Source organism: Scyliorhinus torazame, chromosome 10 (genome assembly GCF_047496885.1).
Source record: "Scyliorhinus torazame isolate Kashiwa2021f chromosome 10, sScyTor2.1, whole genome shotgun sequence".
NCBI classification, from domain to species: Eukaryota; Metazoa; Chordata; class Chondrichthyes; order Carcharhiniformes; family Scyliorhinidae; genus Scyliorhinus; species Scyliorhinus torazame.
The window spans coordinates 255,051,026-255,074,790 of NC_092716.1; the positions used below are offsets into that span (position 1 = coordinate 255,051,026).

Consider the following 23,765-nt stretch of genomic DNA (forward strand, 5'->3'; position numbering starts at 1 on the left):
GTGATTCTGTGACTGTTGCGTCCACCACCCTCTGCCAGATCTCTGAAAGATCTATCAATCGTTCCCACTCCACATCTCCCTTTGAAATTGGGAAAACCTAACTTTTTTTAAAAATCAGTCATCTATCTGAATACTAACAAGCTGCAGCTAACCGGAGAGCCCAAACATTCAACAACTTAATCCGCAAATTATGGCTGTGATGGTTTCAAAATTACATGTAAACTTTGATTTCTTGAATTTTACTACAAGTTACAACAACAATGTCGCACTTTTGACAATCGGGAGGGAGTTGCCCTGTGAGTCCTCAACTCTGAGGAGTCACGACTCTGGACCCCATGGAGACTCGTGACTTCAGGTCAAACATGGGCAAGGAAACCCCCTGCTGATTACCACGTACCGGCCACCAAGAGCTGATGAATCAGTACTCCTCAATGTCAAACACCACTTGGAGGAAGCACTGAGGGTGGCGAGGGCACAGAATGTACTCTGGGTGGGGGACATCAATATCCATCACCAAGAGGGGCTCGGTAGCACCACTACTGTCTGAGTTGGCCGGGTCCTAAAGGACAGAGCTGCTAGAGCGGGACTGCAAGAGGTCGTGAGGCAACCAACAAGATGGGAAAACCTTACCGGACCTAATTCTCACCAACTCGCCTGCCACCGATGCATCCGTCCATGACAGTAGCAGTCGGGGTGACCACCGCACAGTGCTTGCGGAGACAAATTTCCGTCTTCACATTGAGGACACCCTCCATCGTGTTGTGTGGCACTACCACTGTGCTAAATGGAATAGACTTCGAACAGATCTAGCAACTCAAGACTCGATATCCATCAGCAACAGCAGAATAGCGCTCAACCACCATTTGTAACCTCATGGTCTGGCATATTCCCCACTCTACCATTACCACCAAGCCAGGGGATCAACCCTGGTTCAATGAAGAGTGCAGGAGGGCATGCCAGGAGCAACAGCAGGAATACCCAAAAATGAGGTGTCAACCTGATGAAGCGGCCACGGTCATTAAAGCCCTCTGCACCATCTTTACACTGTTCGATTTCCCCGCCTGCATTCATAGCGATAGGGGGTCCTCCTTCATGACCGACGAACTGCGTCAATTCCTGCTCAGCAAGGGCATCGCCTCGAGCAGGACGATCAGTTACAACCCCCGGGGGAACGGTCAGGTAGAGAGGGAGAACGGAACGGTCTGGAAGACCGTCCTGCTGGCCCTACGGTCCAGAAGTCTCCCAGTTTCCTGCTGGCAGGAAGTCCTCCCGGACGCCCTCCACTCCATCCGGTCGCTGCTTTGTACCACGACAAATCAAACACCTCACGAACGCCTCCTTGTCTTCCCTAGGAAGTCCTCCTCCGGAACGTCACCCCCGACCTGGCTGGCAGCCCCGGGACCCATCCTGCTCCGAAAACATGTGCGGACGCACAAATCGGACCCGTTGGTCGAGAGGGTTCATCTCCTCCACACGAACCCTCAATACGCCTACGTGGCGTACCCCGACGGCCGACAGGACACGGTCTCCCTGCGGGACCTGGCGCCTGCCGGAGCTCCACAGCCCCCCCCCCCCCAACACCAATCACCCCCTCCCTCCCACCGGTGCACCCCACAGCCACCCCCTTCGTGGGTGGATCGGTCCTTCCCCCGGTCCCACCTAGGGGTAGTGAAGCAGGAAGAGGCATCGCTACGCTCCCAGAGACGACGGTGCCCGAGCCAGCGCCTGCATCACCACCGGGGCTGAGACGATCGGTGAGGACGACCAGGGCACCCATTCGACTCATCAAATCTTTATAACAAAGCAAGAAATGCCTCTGTAAATAATTCAGTTGCCCAATAAAAGCAGCATTGTAAATAGCATTGGTAGTTTGATATCGGAGCATAGCCGCTGTGTTAATGGCATCCCAGGTACCGACTCTGTAAAGCCCTACCACCATACGGCCCACTATCCCCGCCGGGTTCTTTTTTAACAAGGGGTGAATGTGGTGGTATGCATTAGGGGTATTATGGTACCCTGTGATGCCGAGAGGCTATTTGTGGATAGACGCCGGATCCCGATTGAATCAGCCGCCTACTGGCTCCACCCAGTAAGGCGGAGTATAAGAGCCCGGGTTCTCCCAGCAGCCGCATTCTGTAACTGTGCTGTTGGGGAACAAGTCTGCGTAATAAAGCCATCGATTGACTCCATCTCATCTCGTCTCGTGAGTGATTGATTGTGCTACACAAGTGTAATGGAATACTCTCCACTTGCCTGAATGAGTGCAGCTCCAACAACACTCAAGAAACTCGACACCATCCAGGACAAAGCAGTCCGCTTGATTGCTTCCCCTTCCACAAACATTCAAACACTCCTCCCGGTGGCAGCCGTGTGTACTATCTGCAAGATGCACTGCAGTAACTCACCAAGGTTCCTTAGACAGCACCTTCCAAACCCACGACCACTACCATCTAGAAGGACAAGAGCAGCAGATACCTGGGAACCCCACCACCTGGAGGTCCCCCTCCAAGTCACTCGCCACCCTGGCGTGGAAATATATCGCCGCTCCTTCACTGTCGCTGGGACAAAATCCTGGAACTCCCTCCCTAACAGCACAGTGGGTGTACCTACACCTCAAGGACGGCAGCGGTTCAAAAAGGCAGCTCACCACCACCTTCTGAAGGGCAACTAGGGATGGGCAATAAATGCTGGCCTAACCAGCAACGCGCACATCCTGTATAATTAATAAAGAAAAATGGCAACAATGCAGAGCACCCCCAGTATTCCACAGGAGCGATTGAAGACTCTGTACTCGATGTAGTTTAGAAGGATGAGCGGGGTTTCATTGAAGCTTACAGAATATTGAGAGGCCTGGACAGAGTGAACGTGGAGAGGATGTTTCCACTAGTATGAGGAACTAAAACCTGTGGGCACAGCCTCAGACTGAAGGGACGATCCTTTAAAACAGAGATGAGGAGGAACTTCTTCAGCCAGAGGGTGGTGAATCTGTGGAACTCTTTGCCACAGAAGGCTGTGGAGGCCAAATCACTGAGTGTCTTTAAGACAGAAATAGATAGGTTCTTGATTAATAAGGGGATCAGGGGTTATGGGGAGAAGGCAGGAGAATGGGGATGAGAATATATCAGCCATGATTAAATGGCGGAGCAGACTCGATGGGCCGAATGGCATAATTCTTCTCCTATGTCTTGTGGAGTGTTAGCTTAGACTATGGCCCTAAAGTCTTTGAAGTGGGGTCTGAAACCACAGTCTTCTAACTTAGAAGGATGGTGACCACCTTAACCGATGCTAAACCTTTGGTGCTAAACTTTATGCCTGCACAAAGATATATAGGAGAGTGTGTACAACCCACTGCAGTAATCAGAGCCTACCTGGAGTATTGTAAACTATTTTTTAAAAACTGAAGCATCATACTCTGTGTTTGGAGATTAATCATTTAAATCTTTTGATTCATTGTCTGGGATCGTAAAAATCAATGGGTTTATCTTTGCTTTAAACAGAGGGAAGATTGAGTGACTTATGAATCTGTCTACCAGATTACAACCTTCAAAGGTATGGTATAAAATGTCATGAAGAGCAGTTAGAGAAGCAATTGTAACACATTTTGTTATCCTTTCGGTTGAGATGATACTGATTGACTCTTTTGCAACACATCCATTCAGCACAACCAACACTAAAACATGGCACAAGTTAGAATAAGTTTCCGTCCTTGCTTGACACAAATACTGAAAGATTTCTCGGTCGCACAACACAGGTAGACTCTGTCGCAGACTCCTAAATTATTCACTGAAATGATCGATAGCTTTAAGTTCCTGGGGGTCACCATCACCAACAGTCTTTCCTGGTCCAGTCACGTTGATGCAACAGTCAAAAAAGCCCATCAACGTCTCTACTTTCTACGGAAGCTAAAGAAATTCAGCATGTCTGCATCGACTCTCACAAACTTCTACAGATGTGACACAGAGAGCATCCTATCCGGTTGCATCACAGCCTGGTATGGCAACTGCTCGGTCCAAGACCGCAAGAAACTTGCGATGAACTCAGCCCAGCGCATCACACAAGCTTGCCACCCCCGCATTGATTCTGTATACACCTCCCGCTGCCTCAGGAAGGCAGACAGCATTATCAGAGGCCCCTCCTACCCAGGCTTTGCCTTCTCCCGACCCTTTTCTCACTGGAACGAAGGAGGTTGAGGGGCGACCTGATAGAGGTCTACAATATTATGAGGGGCATACACAGAGTGGACAGTCAGAGACTTGTTCCCAGGGTAGAGGGGTCAATTACTAGGGGGCATAGGTTTAAGGTGCGAGGGGCAAGGTTTAGAGGGGATGTACGAGGTACGTTTTTTACACAGAGGGTCGTGGGTGCCTGGAACTCGCTGCCGGAGGAAGTGGTGGAAGCAGGGACGATAGTGACGTTTAAGGGGCACCTTGACAAATACATGAATAGGATGGGAATAGAGGGATACGGACCCTGGAAGTGTAGAAGATTTTAATTTAGACGGGCAGCATGGTCGGCATAGGCTTGGAGGGCCGAAGGGCCTGTTTCTCTGCTGTACTTTTCTTTGTTCTTTGTTCTTCCATCAGGCAGAAGATACAGAAGTCTGAAGACCCGCACATCCAGACATAGGAACAGCTTCTTCCCCACAGCTACAAGACTCCTCAACGACTCCCCCTCGGACTGATCTGTTCCCTGGAAGAACACTATTCATGACGCCCTATACTGCTCTTGTTTGGCCCCTTGTTCTGCACTGTAACCAATCATTATTTGTTGATATAGCATTTGCCAATGTACTCTGTTGATTATTTTTTGACGGTGAGATGCTGGCGTTGGACTGGGGTGAGCACAGTAAGACGTCTTACAACCCCAGGTTAAAGTCCAACAAGTTTGTTTCAGATCATTAGCTTTCGGAGCACTGCTCCTTCCTCAGGTGAATTCACCTGCGGAAGGAGCAGTGCTCCGAAAGCTAGTGATTTGAACAAACCTGTTGGACTTTAACCTGATTATTCTTTTGTCTACGATGTACGTACTGTGTACATTCCCTTTGCCACAGAAAAATACTTTTCACTGTACTTGGGTATATGTGACAATAAATATCCATCAACCACTCAATCTAAAATGTACCTTTTATACCCAGATTAGAAGAAAGATTTAATACCGGTAGACACAGAAATGTTCCAAAGAAGTTAAAGCTACATTGTGAACCACACTGACCTCCGTCCCTTTGGACGGAGCAATCTGCTCCAACATCAGAGTGTGAACCTGCAGCGGTTTCCATTTCAAATTAAATGGCATCAAACCACATCGTAACTGCGATGAGTCGGACAATGGTTTGAACTGAATCGTACCTTTATGATCCTTTTACGCCAAATGCTTTACATTAACCGCAACGTGGAAAATGCCCCCCCCCCCCCCACCCCTAGTTTGTGCCTTCCTGTAGAGATTAATTATTTTTACAATACCAAACTCTTGGCTTCTGCCTCGTCATTTTAAAGGTATTGTGTAAGTCGGGCAACACATCATGAAATCGGGCCTTCCACTTCGCAGGCAACTGTCCATTGCCAAAGCACCCCCGCCCCCACCCTCACCTCCGTGTCAAATAAACCTCCAGAACAATTCAGATTACTCCAACCACAGTTTCACAAGGCACTTCAACTAAATGGCAACGATGTATATATTTGAGTCATAGAGTGATATAGCAAGGGCTGCCCAGTGGCCCAGTGGTTAGCACTGCTGCCCCATGGCACCGAGGACCCAGGTTCGATCCCGGCCCCGGGTCACTGTCCGTGTGGAGTTTGTACATTCTCCCCGCGTCTGCGTGGGTCTCACCCCCATAACCCAAAGATGTGCAGGGGAGGTGGATTGGTCATGCTAAATTGCCCCTTAAATTGGGAAAAAAATAATTTAAATTGATTTTTTTAAAATAGAGTCCTACAGCACAGAAACAGACCCTTCGGCCCACCATGTCAATGCTGACCACCACATACCAATGCATACCAATCCCATTTACCAGTACTTGATCCATAACCTGCTCTGCCTTGGCTATTTCAGTGCTTGTCCAAATGCTTCTTAAATGTTGCGAGTGTTCCTGCTTCCACCACCCACCCCCTCGGGCAGCGCGTTCCATATTTCCACCATCCTTCTGGGTGAAAAAATGTTTCTTCAGGTGCCCTCTGAACCACTTACTCTTCACCCGAAACCCACACCCTCTGGTCTTAGACACTTCTGCCATGGGGAAAAGCTTCTTACAATTTGGAGCTCAGGTTCTTGGCAATGTCCTCTTAGCCGAGCCAAGCAGTCAACTGGCCCCGAACCTTCTGGGCCAATGATGCGGTGCAAGTGTGCACACCCATCTGAAAGCATCAGGAGTCCTTTGTGAGATTTGAACGGGTCCAATCTAACCTTGAAAAAGCGTCACACCTGTGGCAACGGTCTAATAGCAACACAAACAATGCAGCGTGGGAGCTACAGCAGGAGAGCAACCTGCGAGATTGGATCTTGCACGGCAATCGTGAATTTAGAAGGTGATAAATCTGGCAAGTTATTTTGACTGGAATCAGAAAAATAACTTGCCATGAAAATCCAGCTAAGCTCCTCCAGGGATGGGAGCCTAAAACCCTCACTTGGTGTGACCAGGGTGTGACAGTACCTCCCATTTATGTGATTGACTCTAGTGTGTTGTCCTGCTGTACATTGCTACAAATCGATAAGGTAGGTCCACTGACACCTTTTCAGGCCAATTGGTGAAGGGCAATGAATTGTGGCCATGCACAAATCTGAAAGCAGGTAAAAAGATTTTTGATTTTGCCAGGTTGAGTCACACCTCTTACAAAGGAACATAATATAAAACAACATCCTTTTTTGAAAAGAAATGTTGGATAAATTTTCTGCTCACTTTGGAAGCTGAGCCACATGATTAAAAACTGTGCCATTGGCAATTAATAGCAGCTAGGCTGAGTTAGACAGACGAGTATTTTCACTGGAGTTGTGGTCCAGAGATCCAGGGTAATGCAGACGGTGAAATTTGAAGTTAATAAAAACCTGGAATTAAAAGTCTATCGATGACCATTGCCAATTGTCCTAAAAACCCATCTGGTTCGCTAAGGTCCCTTGAGGGAAGGGAATCTGCTTGTCCTTACCTGGTCTGGCCAACAAGTGACTCCAGACCCACGACAATGTGGTCGACCCCTAAATGCCCTCTGAAATTCCCGAGCAAACCACCTCTGACCGTGAACGTAAGGATCTGAGCTCACAATCTAATTCAACGCGGCATTGAAGTTGTTGCGATTTAAATGAGATGTTATAACCCAAGCATCGGTTATACATTCACAACCATGAGATTACGACTGACAAAGAAAAAGTTTGAACTTAATAAGTATTATCAGATGTGAAAAGGTAGAGAAAACATGCTGGGTCAGGATTTGTACAGTATTTAACTTGCAGCTTTCCATTTGATTACCAAGAATATTTATTAGCACTCTTTGGGGTAGAAAATCTATTCACTTTGGGGAAATTGTACCGCTGACATTGCAAGACATTCAATTAAACGGGAGATACAGCCAAGCACTTAGGAGATGACTTGCATTGATCGGGCCAAGTGTTTTTTCTGCATGATTTGAGGTTGAATGTAATGATACTGGCTAGGCCATAGAAGGCAGAGGGTAGCAATGGAGGGATGCTTTTCTAATTGGAGGGCTGTGACCAGTGGTGTTCCACAGGGATCAGTGCTGGGACCTTTGCTCTTTGTAGTATATATAAATGATTTGGAGGAAAATGTAACTGGTCTGATTAGTAAGTTTGCAGACGACACAAAGGTTGGTGGAATTGCGGATAGCGATGAGGACTGTCTGAGGATACAGCAGGATTTAGATTGTCTGGAGACTTGGGCGGAGAGATGGCAGATGGAGTTTAATCCGGACAAATGTGAGGTAATGCATTTTGGAAGGGCTAATGCAGGTAGGGAATATACAGTGAATGGTAGAACCCTCAAGAGTATTGAAAGTCAAAGAGATCTAGGAGTACAGGTCCACAGGTCATTGAAAGGGGCAACACAGGTGGAGAAGGTAGTCAAGAAGGCATACGGCATGCTTGCCTTCATTGGCCGGGGCATTGAGTATAAGAATTGGCAAGTCATGTTGCAGCTGTATAGAACCTTAGTTAGGCCACACTTGGAGTATAGTGTTCAATTCTGGTCGCCACACTACCAGAAGGATGTGGAGGCTTTAGAGAGGGTGCAGAAGAGATTTACCAGAATGTTGCCTGGTATGGAGGGCATAAGCTATGAGGAGCGATTGAATAAACTCGGTTTGTTCTCACTGGAACGAAGGAGGTTGAGGGGCGACCTGATAGAGGTATACAAAATTATGAAGGGCATAGACAGAGTGGATAGTCAGAGGCTTTTCCCCAGGGTAGAGGGGTCAATTACTAGGGGGCATAGGTTTAAGGTGAGAGGGGCAAGGTTTAGAGTAGATGTACGAGGCAAGTTTTTTACGCAGAGGGTAGTGGGTGCCTGGAACTCACTACCGGAGGAGGTAGTGGAAGCAGGGACGATAGGGACATTCAAGGGGCATCTTGACAAATATATGAATAGGATGGGAATAGAAGGATACGGACCCAGGAAGTGTAGAAGATTGTAGTTTAGTCGGGCAGTATGGTCGGCACGGGCTTGGAGGGCCGAAGGGCCTGTTCCTGTGCTGTACATTTCTTTGTTCTTTGTTCTTTGATATTTACATGTACAGAAAAAAAAAATGTCACGGGTTATTCACAGACTGAACAAAAAAAATTAAAACTAGTCATGGATTGGTATTTGCTGGACTCGTTAACTGGCATTTGTGAAATTTAACACAAGAATAAATTTAGAAACTGCAATAAGAACAGGGAGAGAGCTTTGAGGTAAATATTAAATTGGCAGGTTAGCTTAAGAAATCATTCAAGCTTCTTTTTAGGTTCCGCTCAGGGAAAATGACAAACCTGGTATTCTTAAAAATCATTGTTCACATGGGATTTACTAGAGGTCCCTTCAGTAAAGTATTAATCACACTGGTTTTAATAAGAATTGCTGTGTTTAAGTTGTCAAAACTGATTTTGACCTGGATTCCTTCATTAAATTACTGTTCCAAACTAGTTTTAATATTGATTCCATCTTTAAAATATTAGTCAAACTGGCTTTCGCACTGATGGTTGCATTGAAACGTTGTTCAAACTGGTTTTAATATAGATTGCTGCTTTAAGTCAATATTGAAACAGGTGTCAATTCTGTTTGTTCCATTATACTATTGGACAAACTGGGAACTTCATGTCGACATTCCAATCAAGCGTACAGGAATGATTTGTGCTTAGGCAACTGCTTTTGGTCAGCATTTATATTGGCTTCAATCACATTCAAAGTGAAAAGCACGCCACTCTCTAGCGGCTGCGCTAGTTGCAGGCGCAAATCCTGTAATGGCAAAAATGGGATTTGCACCCACGAGATCTGAGTTTGAGATCTCCCCACCCCCTCTCCGATGATGCAATCTGGGCGTGAACCTGATATACATACTTTGAAATAAATTACAATATTATTAAAGGGTTTGACGCCGTAATGTCCACCCAGGACGTTTCTTCCCCACCCTGGCGGAGTGACATCGCGTTGGCGCAAATCGCTACTCGTTTTCAGAAATGAAAAACAGTCGTTACGACCATGCCCGGGGCGCAGAGGCGCTTGTAGACCCCGGGACCTGAGGGACATGCCTGGTCATTTCCCCCTGATACCTTGGGCACTGCCAGGGGAGCTAAACTGCTGCATTGGGGGAGCGAGGAGTGGTGTTCCCCTTCTGCGTGAGGGTGCCAGGGGGTTCCGATGTCCATGGGAGGGTAGGGGGCCATGTCCGTGGGGAGGGGGGTCAGATGTCTGTTTGGAGGAGGCCATTTCTATGGGGGGGGAGGAAGGGCGATGGGTCACACAGCTTTCCTCGTCTGATTCAACACTGTGCAATTTGGGGAATCTCGGGGCATTTGTTTTCCTGGCTTATCCAGCATTCTGATCCCATTCTTCAGTAAACCGGTTTTCTGGAATCAATGGCGAATAATTTTCTCAAAGTAGGATGGTTTAAAGCTCAAGATAGTTTAAAAATCACAAACAAGTAACATGATTCAACCAAGTTGGAGGCTGTGGACTTCACAGCGTTTGATATCAAGGGTTCCGTGCATCATGCAAGCCATACACCTCTATCAATACAGTATTCCAAATCTTACTTGTTGCAGTCCACGTGTAATAAGAGGTGGGAGGCGCTGACCGAGAGTGCAATCTGATGCCACAGTCCATCAGCGAGTCGATATGGGAAGACCTCAGTGCGAGGTTTACCATTGAAACGGTAGTGATAGCGTATCTCATCCCTTTGGCCGCTACTCTCCAGTTCAAAGTACCTGTGTTCAGAACAACAAATAGTAAGATCAAACTATTCAAGATTAAGATTCAGTGCAGGCTGTTATCAAGATCAACACATTTCAGTCACAATGCATTTATTAAAACACATATCATGCTGGATTTATTCTATTAACAGATTTGAAAACAGTATGACTTTCTTTGCACGTTTCGTATGTAAGACAAACTTCCAACAAGGAAACATGTCGACATATCTGCTTCTTTTCAAAAATTTCAGGCCAGACCCATGTCATCTTCCTTCATTTCCTTCCTCAAATAAAACCACTTTGCTAAGTGTGAATCCTCAGTTCCTATCAACTGGAAAAGGCATCTGGCTTACAGTTGAGTGACAAGACAGTCTCCTTAGAGTCGCATGAAGTGTGACAGAGAGTGGACCTTTAATCTGAAAGTAAGGAATGCTGTAGTTGGCACGTAGTAAAGAAAATTCCTTTCACATCTTCTACCCTAGGTGTGGCGCAGGTGACCCATATCTCAGCAGCCGAATGGACCTTCCTGCTTCCCGATGAGCTTCTTCAATAGCAGGTAGTATCCTGATACACTTGGACATGGCTGTGTAAGATCTCGGCTATACAGGAACAGAAAGTTCCAAATCAATATAATAGTCTACCTGATGCAAGTCACATTGGACCGTAGTACCTTTCCTCACTGAACCATAACCATTCTTCTCTGCCTGCTGTATAAAATCTAGTTCACATACCATTTCTTGTCATCGTCCCCACTTCCCACCCCACCTTATGTCCTGTTGAATATTTAATACAACCTAATTTTCTTCCCTTCTTGAACACAATACTTTTTCCAAGTCTTAGGAAATGACATGGCTGACACAGCGGAACACAGATTGGGAAAACTACCATATCCTGCTTTGAAGCTCGAATTTGAATTAGACGTGAAGGAAATTAAAGATGGATTAATAGATTAAAACAGTGGCGTACTGATGAACGTTAGATCTGAAATCTTATAAATCTGTGCTCACATCACTTGCAATCGTGAAGGCCCCAACCATAAAACTCTTCATGCAGCACTTATTAAAAGTCAGCTGTATATTTTACAATTGTCATTTAACAATGTTAAATTGTCCTTACCAAATTCAGGCTGAGTGATAGTCATAAGGCCACACTGCCTCTGGAGGAGCCACAGTAAAATAAATCAGTGTGGCAAACAGCACTTAAATGAAAGGGATGTCAGAGAGCTCCAAATAAATGATTCTGGAGGAATCTAACCAAAGTGGAGTCACAGTGGTGCTGTGTTACAGATCACTTGGGGAGTCCACGTTGCTGTGGCAGCATGCAATTTTACATGTATATTGTAATCTGGAGCTTTGGGTAGGCTCTAACTTTCTTCCAATCGCATGGCAGAGTGGCATCTCTCCTGTTCTTACCACCTGCCATTGGCATGCGTTGGAGGGATTTGCGAGTTGACATTCGACCACATTATGGGTAGCACGGTAGCATAGTAGTTAGCACAATTGCTTCACAGCTCCAGGGTCCCAGGTTCGATTCCGGCTTGGGTCTCTGTCTATGTGGAGTCTGCACGTTCTCCCCGTGTCTGTGTGGGTTTCCTCCGGGTGCTCCAGTTTCCTCCCACAGTCCAAAGATGTGCGGGTTAGGTGGATTGGACATGCTAAATTGCCCTTCGTGTCCAAAAAATGTTAAGTGGGGGTTACGGGGATAGGGTGGATACATGGGCTTCGGTAGGGTGCTCTTTGTAAGGGCCAGTGCAGACTCGACGGGCCGAATGGCCTCCATCTGCACTGTAAATTCTATGATTGTGAACCCACCTTCCTTGGCCATCAAGCCCGAGGCTGGGACTCGAACCTGGAGATCCAGCAGGGATGCTACCCATTGCACCACAAGAACTCCAGAATATAGATACAGAAACATTAGAAGTCAGGAGATGTGTGGACTCGCTTTAGCGAAGATATCAGCCGTGTAAGTCAGGACAGCATGGAAAATTCGACTAGCAGTATTAACATGAAGGGATGCGAATAAAAACATTACTGCATAGAAATTAGACTTTATTGCATTCATTTATGGCCATAAATTGAGATCAAGCCACAATTTCAGGGACCAATGTTCTACGCTTCAAGGATAGCTGAAAAAAGTCCAACCCAAACTTGGGACAGGTAGTTCAAGTACCAGGGCTGGGTATCTAAAACATGTGTTCGGTCTCTTGCATGTGTGAATGAAGGGCTGTTTTAATGAGAAACTGGCTCTCCTGAGCGGTGCAGGCATTGATCCTGGTCCATGGAGGGTTTTCTAGACGTGGGCACAACCAAGACTGTGCAGCAAGCACTTCATTAATTTTTAAAATTTATATGGAGCCAGAATCATAGAATCATAGAGGTCTGCACCGGCCCTCAGAGAGAGCACCCTACCCAAGCCCACACCTCCATCCTATCCCCGTAACTCAGTAACCCCACCTAACCTGCACATCTTTGGACTGTGGGAGGAAACCATAGCGCTCGGAGCAAACCCATGCAGACATGGGGAGAACGTGCAGACTCCGCACGGACAGTGACCCAATCCGGGAATCAAACTTGGGACCCTGTAGCTGTGAAGCAACAGGGCTAAACACTGTGCTACCATGCCACCCAGGATGAATAGAAATGCTCCTCACGATCCCACAGCAGTGCTACTCCCTGTATTCTCCCCCCTCTCTGGGACTTTCCAGAGAGCTGTTGGCCGCGAGCCAGGCACCCCAAAACTTGACTCTTCAGTCGAGCGAGCCGCCTGTGGAGGTGCTGCAGAATGTTGGCCCGAAGGCCATTTTCTCGTGATGCTTGGGCCTTCTGCTTCGGGCACAGGGATCGTTCCCTGCATTCAATTTGCACTCAAGAAACAGTTCTAAATTAATTTCTGGATCTATCTGTTTGTCCAACAGATACGGAAAGAAACAATGAGGAAATTCAAGAAGCTGATCTCACTCAACAGTTCTCAGGTACAAAACTAAAAATAAAATGTGTTGTTTCTCCAGGCAAACAGCACTCTGATTACTCCCCATTCTAATTCATGGCATGTCATAATCTTTGATTTTCACTCGCTTTCCTTTGCGGAGGGAGTACTGAGAGCCTTTTCTGGTCTGTACACATTTCTCTGAATTGTTTTGTTGCCCCCTTTTTCTAGGTCTGTGTTTACCGCTGTATTATCTCTTTCCTCCAGGTAGTCAACTCTCTATTCACCTACATCATAGCGTGTGCTGCTTTGCATGCAAGTGTCTTTCTCCTCGAGTTCTTTCTGCTTGGCGTCCAATTTGCATGTCGGTTGTAACATTATTATAAATGGGACATGTATTAATCAGATGTGTAGAAATCCTCCAATATCCACTAAAGCCACCTTCCCTCTAGTCCGATCCACATCGCTAAATGTTACCTGAGGCAGCAGTATTATCTACCTGTAGTCACCAAGGAGAACGTGGTTTATTTATTTTCCAGGGGCCAATCAATAATCACTCGTATCATTATCACTTTCAAATAACTTTGTAACTTCTGTTGATCACATGTTTCTGGCGTTCTTGATTAATCAGGGGATTAGGGATTTCCGGGAGAAGGCAGGGAAATGGGGATGTGGAACATATCAGCCGTGATCGAATGCCGGAATAGACTTGATGGGCCGAATGTCCTAATTCTGCTCTTGTATCTCATGGTGTTATGTTCTAAAGCTGTGCAATCCCACCATATCCAGTCACAGAAGGTGGCAGAGAAGTAAACAATTAATGGGATGAGCAGGCTTCACGAACATCCTTATCCTCAGTGATGGCAAAGTCCACCACTTCAGTGCAAAAGGTAAAGCTGAAGCACTTGTGACGATTTTTAGACAGAAGTGGCGAGTGCATGATCACTACTGGCCTCCTCCCGAGTTCCCGCAATCACAGATGCCAGTCTTCATCCAATACAGTTCATTCCATACAATATCAAGAGATTGTTCCGTGTCCTGGAGACAGCAAAGGCCGCGTGCCCAACATTATTCGCAGCTGAACCGCTGCATTGCAGCGACAATATTGGCGCCTTCCTGACAATGTGAAAAATTGTCCAAAGATATCCTGTCCATAAAAAGCAGAACTGACGTAACCTGCCCCACAGGCCTTTTGTCGATCACAGCAATGCAATCGTCAGTGCTATCAAGTCGCATTTACTCATCAACAGTGATTGATCTTGAGAGAACCCAAATCACTCAGCTCCAGGCTTCATTGCAATCTTGTACCAAACAAGACCAGAATTCCAGAAATGAAGTGTAAGGGGCTGCAAACGAATGTAACGTCACAGAGCTCAAGCAAATCTAAAGACAATCGGAATCGGGGGCAAGTCTCTCCAGGGGTTGGACACCTGTCACTAAAGAAGATGGGCTGTGAGGTTTGGAGGTCAGTCATCTGAGCCTCCTGACATCGCTGTAGGAGCACCTCATTGCAGCGACCCCAGCCCAACTATTGTCAATCGTTCATCTTTCTTCCATCATAAGGTCAGGGGTGGGCTGTCCTCTGATGATTGGACGATGTTCATCTCCACTGGCAAACTGTCAGATAATAAAGCAGTCCATGCCGACCCCAAATAACATTCCAGTTGGTGGTGGTGCGTGTTGGCAAGCAAAAGTCGCACCTGTCAAATGTTAGGCAATGACCATCCCCAAGGAGAAAGAGGTTAGTTCTCTTCCTTAGGCACGCATTCAGGTGTATGGTAGTATACTGGGTATATCACTGGACTAGTAATACAGACACCTAAACTACTGATCACATGTCATCAAGTTAAATTCTATTGGATAAATGTGGGATAAAAAGCTAGCATCATTACTGGTAACCAAGAAACTACCAGATTGTCATAAAAATCCATCTGCTTCATTAATGCCCTTTAGGAAAGGAAACCAGGCACCCTTTCCCTGTCTCGTGTATATGTGTGGTAGTATGCATTAGGGGTCATGTGGGACTGTGAAGCCGTGATGCCATTGGCTGACAGATCCCGGGTCCTGGTTGGCTGTTGATCTCTAGCTCCGCCCTGAAGGCGGAGTATAAGAACCAGGAGTTCTCCCCGCAGCCCCAGTCTGTTGCTGAACTGCGGGGAATGAGTCACGCTTAATAAAGCCTCATCGACTTCACCTCTATTTGTCTCTCGTAAGTCATTGTGCGCTACAATTTATTAAGCGTGACTCGTTCCCCGCAGTTCAGCAACAGACTGGGATTAGACTTCCAGTGCAACCTGCAGAGCCTAACATTCCAATTCGGCGGCCCAATACCCCCACTCACTATCTGCGGCCTCGCAACCCTCAAGGTTGAACCCCCATCCTTGTTTGCAAACCTCACCCCGGATTGCAAACTCGTCGCCACTAGGAGCAGACGGTACAGCGCCCAGGACCGGACATTTATTCGGTCCGAAGTCCAGCGGTTGTTGAAGGAAGGCATAATCCAGGCCAGCAATAGTCCCTGGAGAGCACAGGTGGTAGTAGTAAAGACAAGGGAGAAGCAGAGGATGGTCATAGACTATAGCCAGACCATCAACAGGTACACACAGCTAGATGCGTACCCTCTCCCCCGCATATCCGACATGGTCAATCGGATTGCCCAATATAAGGTCTTCTCCACCGTGGACCTCAAGTCCGCCTACCACCAGCTCCCCATCCGCCCAAGTGACCGCAAGTACACAGCCTTCAAGGCAGACGGGCGACTATACCACTTCCTAAGGGTCCCATTTGGCGTCACAAACGGGGTCTCGGTCTTCCAACGGGAGATGGACCGACTGGTTGATCAACACGGGTTGCAGGCCACGTTCCCGTATCTCGACAACGTAACCATCTGCGGTCACGATCAGCAGGACCACGACGCCAGCCTCCAAAAATTCCTCCAGACCGCTAAAGCCTTGAACCTCACATACAACGAGGACAAGTGCGTGTTTAGCACAAACCGGCTAGCCATCTTGGGATATGTAGTGCGCAATGGGATAATAGGCCCCGACCCCGAACGCATGCGCCCCCTCATGGAATTTCCCCTCCCCCACTGCTCCAAAGACCTGAAACGCTGCCTGGGGTTCTTTTCATATTACGCCCAGTGGGTCCCCCAGTACGCAGACAGGGCCCGCCCCCTAATACAGACCACTACCTTCCCCCTGTCGACAGAGGCTCGCCAGGCCTTCAGCCGCATCAAAGCGGATATCGCAAAGGCCACGATGCGCGCCATCGACGAGTCCCTCCCCTTCCAAATCGAGAGCGACGCCTCCGACGTAGCTCTGGCGGCCACCCTTAACCAAGCGGGCAGATCCGTGGCCTTTTTCTCCCGAACCCTCCACGCCTCAGAAATCCGCCACTCCTCAGTGGAAAAGGAAGCCCAAGCCATAGTGGAAGCTGTGCGACATTGGAGGCATTACCTGGCCGGCAGGAGATTCACTCTCCTCACTGACCAACGGTCGGTAGCTTTCATGTTCGATAATGCACAGCGGGGCAAAATTAAAAATGACAAGATCTTAAGGTGGAGGATCGAGCTCTCCACCTTCAACTATGAGATCTTGTACCGTCCGGGAAAGCTGAACGAGCCGTCCAATGCCCTATCCCGCGGAACATGTGCCAACGCACAAATAGACCGTCTCCAAGCCCTCCACGAGGACCTCTGCCACCCGGGGGTCTCTCGGTTCTACCATTTTATAAAGTCCCGCAACCTCCCCTACTCCATGGAGGAGGTCCGTACAGTCACCAGGAAGTGCCACATCTGCGCAGAGTGCAAACCGCACTTTTTCAGGCCGGATAGAGCGCACCTGATCAAGGCTTCCCGTCCCTTTGAACGCCTCAGTCTGGATTTCAAAGGGCCCCTCCCCTCCACCGACCGCAACACATACTTCCTGAACGTGGTGGACGAGTACTCTCGTTTCCCTTTCGCCATCCCCTGCCCCGACATGACAGCGGCAACAGTTATTAAAGCCCTTAGCACCATATTCACACTGTTCGGTTGCCCCGCATATATCCATAGCGACAGGGGGTCCTCCTTCATGAGTGACGAGCTGCGCCAGTTCCTGCTCAGCAAGGGTATAGCCTCGAGCAGGACGACCAGCTACAACCCCCGGGGGAACGGGCAAGTAGAGAGGGAGAACGGCACGGTCTGGAAGACCGTCCTTCTGGCCCTACGGTCCAGGGATCTCCCAGTTTCACGGTGGCAGGAGGTCCTCCTGGACGCTCTCCACTCCATCCGGTCGCTGCTGTGTACCACCACTAATCAAACGCCTCATGAGCGCCTCCTTGTCTTCCCCAGGAAGTCCTCCTCCGGAACGTCGCTGCCGACCTGGCTGGTGGCCGCAGGACCCATCTTGCTCCGGAAACATGTGCGGGCGCACAAGTTGGACCCGTTGGTCGAGAGGGTTCACCTCCTCCACGCGAACCCGCAGTACGCCTATGTGGCGTACCCCGACGGCCGACAGGACACGGTCTCCCTGCGAGACCTGGCACCCGCCGGCAACATGCACACCCCCCCGACACCTATCACCCCCTTCCTGCCACCGCCGCACCCCGCGACCGCCCCCTTCCCGGGAGGATCGGTCCTCCTCCCATGTCCGACCAGGAGTGAAGCAGACACCGTAAAGCTCCCGGAGACGACAACGCTGGAACAAGCACCTGCACCACCACCGGGGCTGAGGCGATCGACAAGGAAGACCAGACCGCCCGCTCGACTCGTGGCATCGGTGTAACACAAGAATGTTGTGGGACTATAACGAGAAGGTTCTGTTCCTTTTACGAATATTGTAAATAGTTCACAAACCCTGTACATAGCCCAGTGTAGGGCAAAGTGTAGGGCACTGTAATGACATGCAAAAAGTTTTTTCCTCCCAGGACCAGCCTTGTAAACCCCTACCACCATGCGAAGCACCACCCCGCCGGGTTCATTTTTAACAAGGGGTGAATGTGGTAGTATGCATTAGGGGTCATGTGGGACTGTGAAGCCGTGATGCCATTGGCTGACAGATCCCGGGTCCTGGTTGGCTGTTGATCTCTAGCTCCGCCCTGAAGGCGGAGTATAAGAACCAGGAGTTCTCCCCGCATCTCCAGTCTGTTGCTGAACTGCGGGGAACGAGTCACGCTTAATAAAGCCTCATCGACTTCTTCTCTATTCGTCTCTCGTAAGTCATTGTGCGCTACAATATGCAACTCTAATAATGAGATTGACACTTAACTTCCCATTAGCAAGTCACTCAGTTGTATTCACAAAGGCAGCTCACCACCACTTCTCAAGGGCAGTTACCAATGAGCAGATAATTTATAAATGCTGGCCTCAGCGGTGATGGCCATATTCCATGAATGAATTTTTAAAAATACATCATAGAGCCCCATGTCTTCAATATCCTGCAGGTCATCATTAACCAGAAATTCAGAGACTGAATTTAGTGCAGATAATAGCTCATCTCCTGACACCCCAATGTCTTTCTACCACCTGCCTGGCACAAGTCCACTAGCTCACCAGCTTAAATATCCCCTCCTTTCTTCACTGGTATACAGTGATTGCAATACCTACAATCCTCCCTGCTTGCCCCCACATCCCTGCAACCTTCACCACTTAGAAACATAAGGACAGAAGGTCCATGGGAGCACATTCACCTCCATGTTCCCCTTAAGTCATAACTGCAACCTGGCCAGGACATATATCACTGTACCTACACTGTCATTGGATCAAATTCCTGGAAGTGCCTACCTAACAGGATTGTGGAAGTTCCTTTACCACATTGAAGCCGCACTTCAAGAAAAAAGTCCTCCACTTCTTAAAGGTAACTTGATGCGGTCAATTCATTCGACCCTTGCCAACTAACACCCAAATCACAGAGGGCGAGGCCAGACAACATGACAATCTTGAACCGTACATTTTTAGGAATCCGTTCCCATTTCCTGGGCACAAGAGGAAAACTGGAGTAGAAGAAAATAAATTTTCAAATGCTACATCAAGAGCATGGTACTGACAGGATGAATGGCCTCCTTCTGTGCCACAAATGATTCTGTGACTCAAAGATCTCTTCTCTTTGCCCCAAGCATCACAATAGCTTAGGACCCAAGTTGGTATGTTTCCTTTAATAGAGTCAAATCTGCTACTGCAAATCAGGAATTTGTCTTTACCTTGTTTCTACTGTATCCAAAATCAGTGTTTGCAGCTATGTACATCAACTTTAGAAGATGTGGCGATGCGGCGTCGGACTGGGGTGAGCACAGTAAGAAGCCTTACAACGCCAGGTTAATGTCCAACAGGTTTGTTTCGAATCACCAGCTTTCGGAGCACAGCCCCATTTCACCTGAGGAAGGAGCTGCGCTCCGAAAGCTAGTGATTCGAAACAAACCTGTTGGACTTTAACCTAGTGTTGTAATACTTCTTACTGTGCCCAACTTTAGAAGGTGAGCGTTCTGGGTGAGCTAACCATGCAATTGTACCCTCTGAATGCAGCGGGACAAGCATCGAATGTTAACTGGTCCAAGTTCAGGAAGTGCACACTCACACTCATAAGTTATTCTGAACAGGAAACAGTTGCTAAACTGGTCCTCCACACAAGTGCTGAACTAGGTGCAAGGAATAGGCATTTATAATCCATAGACTTTTGGGCTGTAAAAATATTTTAAAATCTTCTCTACCCCCAATATCTATACCAATTAGAATTCCGTAAAATATTTCAATTCAGAGGCTGTTCTCATTACATCACCCTAAAAATATGAATTGGGCAGTTGTCTTATACCCAGTGGACACTAACAAGCCCATCAGGTCTCTGAGATGTCGAAGGTGTGCTGGATTGCTCAGAAGGATAAGGAGCTAAGGAGTTTATTCTGTATCCTAGTCACAAGCAGACTTAACTAAGGATGTCTAGATCCTTGATGTGTGTCTTGTTCCTTTCATTAGATCAATTACTTCTTTCCAGCTCTTGACAAATTGTTATCTGGCATTTCTACATCTGATTACGAATAAAGGTTTTTTGTGCTTCTCATATATTCCTGCCTCCTCGGCTGGAAGTGCTGACAAGTCTCACAGAAGGCAATGTCAAGGTTGGCGAGAAAGCATAATCCTTCCACTATCTGAAACTGTACACAAGTTAATCATAATTAGAAGACGATTTATTGATATAATTAAATATCTTGCAACTGGCACCGATCCAAAGAGCAGAAGGTTCAAGCTTGCTGATGAGTTTAAATATCAAATTCAATAAATCTAAACCTTTTGCTGAAGAAAATCACTAAATCCTTTCACAAAACAGTTTTATTCTAGAAAGCAACCAGCAGCTATTATACTGATCAAATTCCTTTATGTCTCCCAAACATATTGTAATGGTATTGTTGATTCTTTCCACTCCACCTGATAGTCTAAGCTTGAAAGTTATCATGAAAAGGTGGCCGAAAAAAAGTTGTGAAAAATTCCTTTTTTTACCTTGTCCATGTTACAAATACTTCCAACTGATTAAGAAACAAGTTTATAGGCTCATAGAATCACTGTTATGAGTGATTAATTTGATGGAGCCAGACGTGCAATGTGAAAGAGAACATTAGAATACCAATGATTTAGGTATGCTGAAATTGTTCAAGTAGATATGTCATGATCTCTATCTTCCTATATATGGGCCACCTTCACTGGACAGCTTTCCTGGTACAACAATTACCAGTCCGTGTTCAAAAAAAGTTTGGAAATGTTTCAACAACCTTGGATTTACCTTGGTGGTGATGAACGCTAAAATGTTCTCCTAAAATTATATTTTTGCAATGCCTGAAAAATCGTCACACTTTTTTTATCAGCAAGGTGACACAGATAGAATGTATGTGCTCTCTTGCTGTTTGTGATCAAGATGTTATGTACGGAAAGAGGTGAGGTTTTTTTTAATCCTTGGAATGTGTATTGCAATTAAATAATTTAGCAGCAAGCTTTTGTGAGTTTAAAATTAAAGGCTATTTATTATCAGAAAATTAGTCCAAATTAAACGCAACGTCAAACACACATTCACACACAGACACACACACCCAAACACACAATTAGACACAGGTAAAGGTGATGCACTTTTTAAGATTACAAGTATTTAAGCCTCTGATTTACAATTTCTGATTTCCCATGTAGTTACCCGCCTATTGTTTCTTGGATGGTTTTAATGCTTTAAATTTGATGGAAAGGTTTTGTAAAGTGAAGGGTTCACAGCATGTTGTAGGGTTTCTTGTAGTAAAACACCTGGGATCTTGGTTCTCAAGCAAACTTTAAATTGGAACAGTTTGGGAGGGGAACTGCTTTTCCTGTTGGGATCGCTCACTTTCAAGTTATTACTGTTTATTACCTGGCTGCTTGATGACTTGCAGTTAGCTCATGGTCTGGCTTTCTGACCAACTGGAAACTGGTGACTAACTGAAAACAACTTTAGTTGATTTTTAAAAGCAAACAAAAACTTGGCTGCCCCCATGCGGTTTTTCTCAAATTCACATCCTTTCCTAAATAAGGGATGGTGTTTATATTGATTTCGAGAACAAAGAACAATACAGCACAGGAACAGGCCCTTCGGCCCTTCAAGCCTGCGCCAACCATGGTACCTGCCTAAACTAAAACCGTCTGCACTTATGGAGTCCATATCCTTCCATCCCCACCCTATTCATATATTTGTCTAGATGCCCCTTAAATGCCGTTATCGTACCTGTTCCCACCACCTCCCCAGGCAGCGCATTCCATATGCATATTCCATAGCTAATGCCCTCCATACCAGGAAATATCCTAGTAAACTGCGTCTGTACCCTCTCCGAAGCATCCACATCCTTCTGGTCGCGTGGGGACCAGAATTGTACACAATATTCCAAATGAGGCCTAACTAAGGTCCTGTACAGCATCCTGTGTTGTGGATTAACACCTCTGAAGATTTAAGATAGCCATCATGATGAAATGGGATGGTGAAGGGGGGTATTCACTTCTCTCTGCCAACAATTGAATTTAAATCAGGTGGAGAGGCAGTCTTGTAATTCTATTATCTTTTGTGTTGGTTCATCCTTAAAGAGATGTGTAAATTCTCCAGGCAGCTGTGGATGCCCTTAATTAAGCATTTGACAATGACGTGTTACTCTCTGTCACTCAAATGCCAAAGGCTATATGATTTGTGCCACCTGTTTTAATAGTTTTTTTTTTCTTTATTCATTCATGGGATGTGGGAGTCGCTGGCCAGGCCAGCATTTATTGACCATCCCTGAGGGCATTTAAGAGTCAATCACATTGCTGTGGGTCTGGAGTCACAGGTAGGCCAGACCAGGCAAGGATGGCAGATTTCCTTCCCTAAAGTACATTAGTGAACCAGATGGTTCTTTACAACAATTTGCAATGGTTTCATGGTCATCATTAGACTTTCAATTCCAGATTTTTTTTGAATTCAAATTCCACAAACTGCCCAGGTGGGATTCAAACCTGGGACCCCAGAGCAGTACTCTGGGTGTCTGGATTACTAGTCCAGTGACAATACCACTATGCCACTGCCTCCCCATGTTTGTTCATGACCATTTCTCAAAAGTATTTGCCTAAAAGTTCATAATATACCGGATATGATAAAGGCCTCCACAGCGTCAAGTGATGAACAAATTTGCTTGAATGTAGCAGAAACTTGTGTCTTGCTCCTGCTTATACTATAAGGATCGGTGAGATGAACTTGGTGCATAGGGTCAGCCTAACTCATACCTGAGGCCAGCTTCATATGATCCCAGGCCAAAGCACACCGAGTTGTTCCGGTAACAGGAAAACAAATCTGCTCCATTCTTCTTCCACTTTTTGCACACCATTTCCACTCCTAACTACCCTAGTCCGCAAACCTGTACATCATTCCCTCTCGGAATTCAGTACATTATGGCTCCATCTTCTTTCCTTGCCTGACTGCTCTACTTTCATGCCCAACCTTTGAACTACCGATGGACAATATCGTTTATTTTTAGTGAACTTTTCTGTCATCAATAGGGTCAGTGCTCCTTCCGGAAATGTAACTCTCTTCTACTTTAAGTCACTGAATGTAACGCACTTTGAGGTACTTCTGACTGACGTTGTAAGCTGCTTTGTAAAAGTAAAATTTACTTTTTCCTGTATCTGTGCAACGTTCACATTTTCTGACTGTGCCTCCAGGGAAGGACCTTCATTTTGTATAGGCTAAAAATGCAAGGCCCAATTTACAAAGCCGCAGGGCTGGGAAATTGAGGTTCGGATTCAGACCAAGCACCTGAACTGCAACTTTGTAAACAACAGAAGTTAGTTTTGAGAGTTCAGTGAGTATTCACAGACTTTTATCATTGGAATGACCCAACCCTTTGAGTTCACCTGAATCATTGACAATCCATAACAAAGAGAAGATGCAGGAAAATCTCAGCAGGTCTGGCAGCAACTGTAGGGAGAGAAAAGAGCCAACGTTTCGAGT

The 23,765-nt window shown here is 46.6% G+C and overlaps 1 protein-coding gene across 5 annotated transcripts in view; it reads right to left on the reverse strand.

The window, feature by feature from the left end:
* The window catches only part of LOC140384726 (protein kinase C-binding protein NELL1-like), a 1,091,429-nt gene that overhangs the window by 1,040,425 nt on the left and 27,239 nt on the right, over positions 1-23,765 (reverse strand). For all 5 annotated transcript variants that reach the window (XM_072466691.1, XM_072466689.1, XM_072466693.1 and 2 more), the window contains exon 4: positions 10,231-10,401. In XM_072466691.1, coding sequence (XP_072322792.1) covers positions 10,231-10,401 — 171 coding nt within the window. The remainder of the gene's footprint in view (positions 1-10,230; positions 10,402-23,765) is intronic.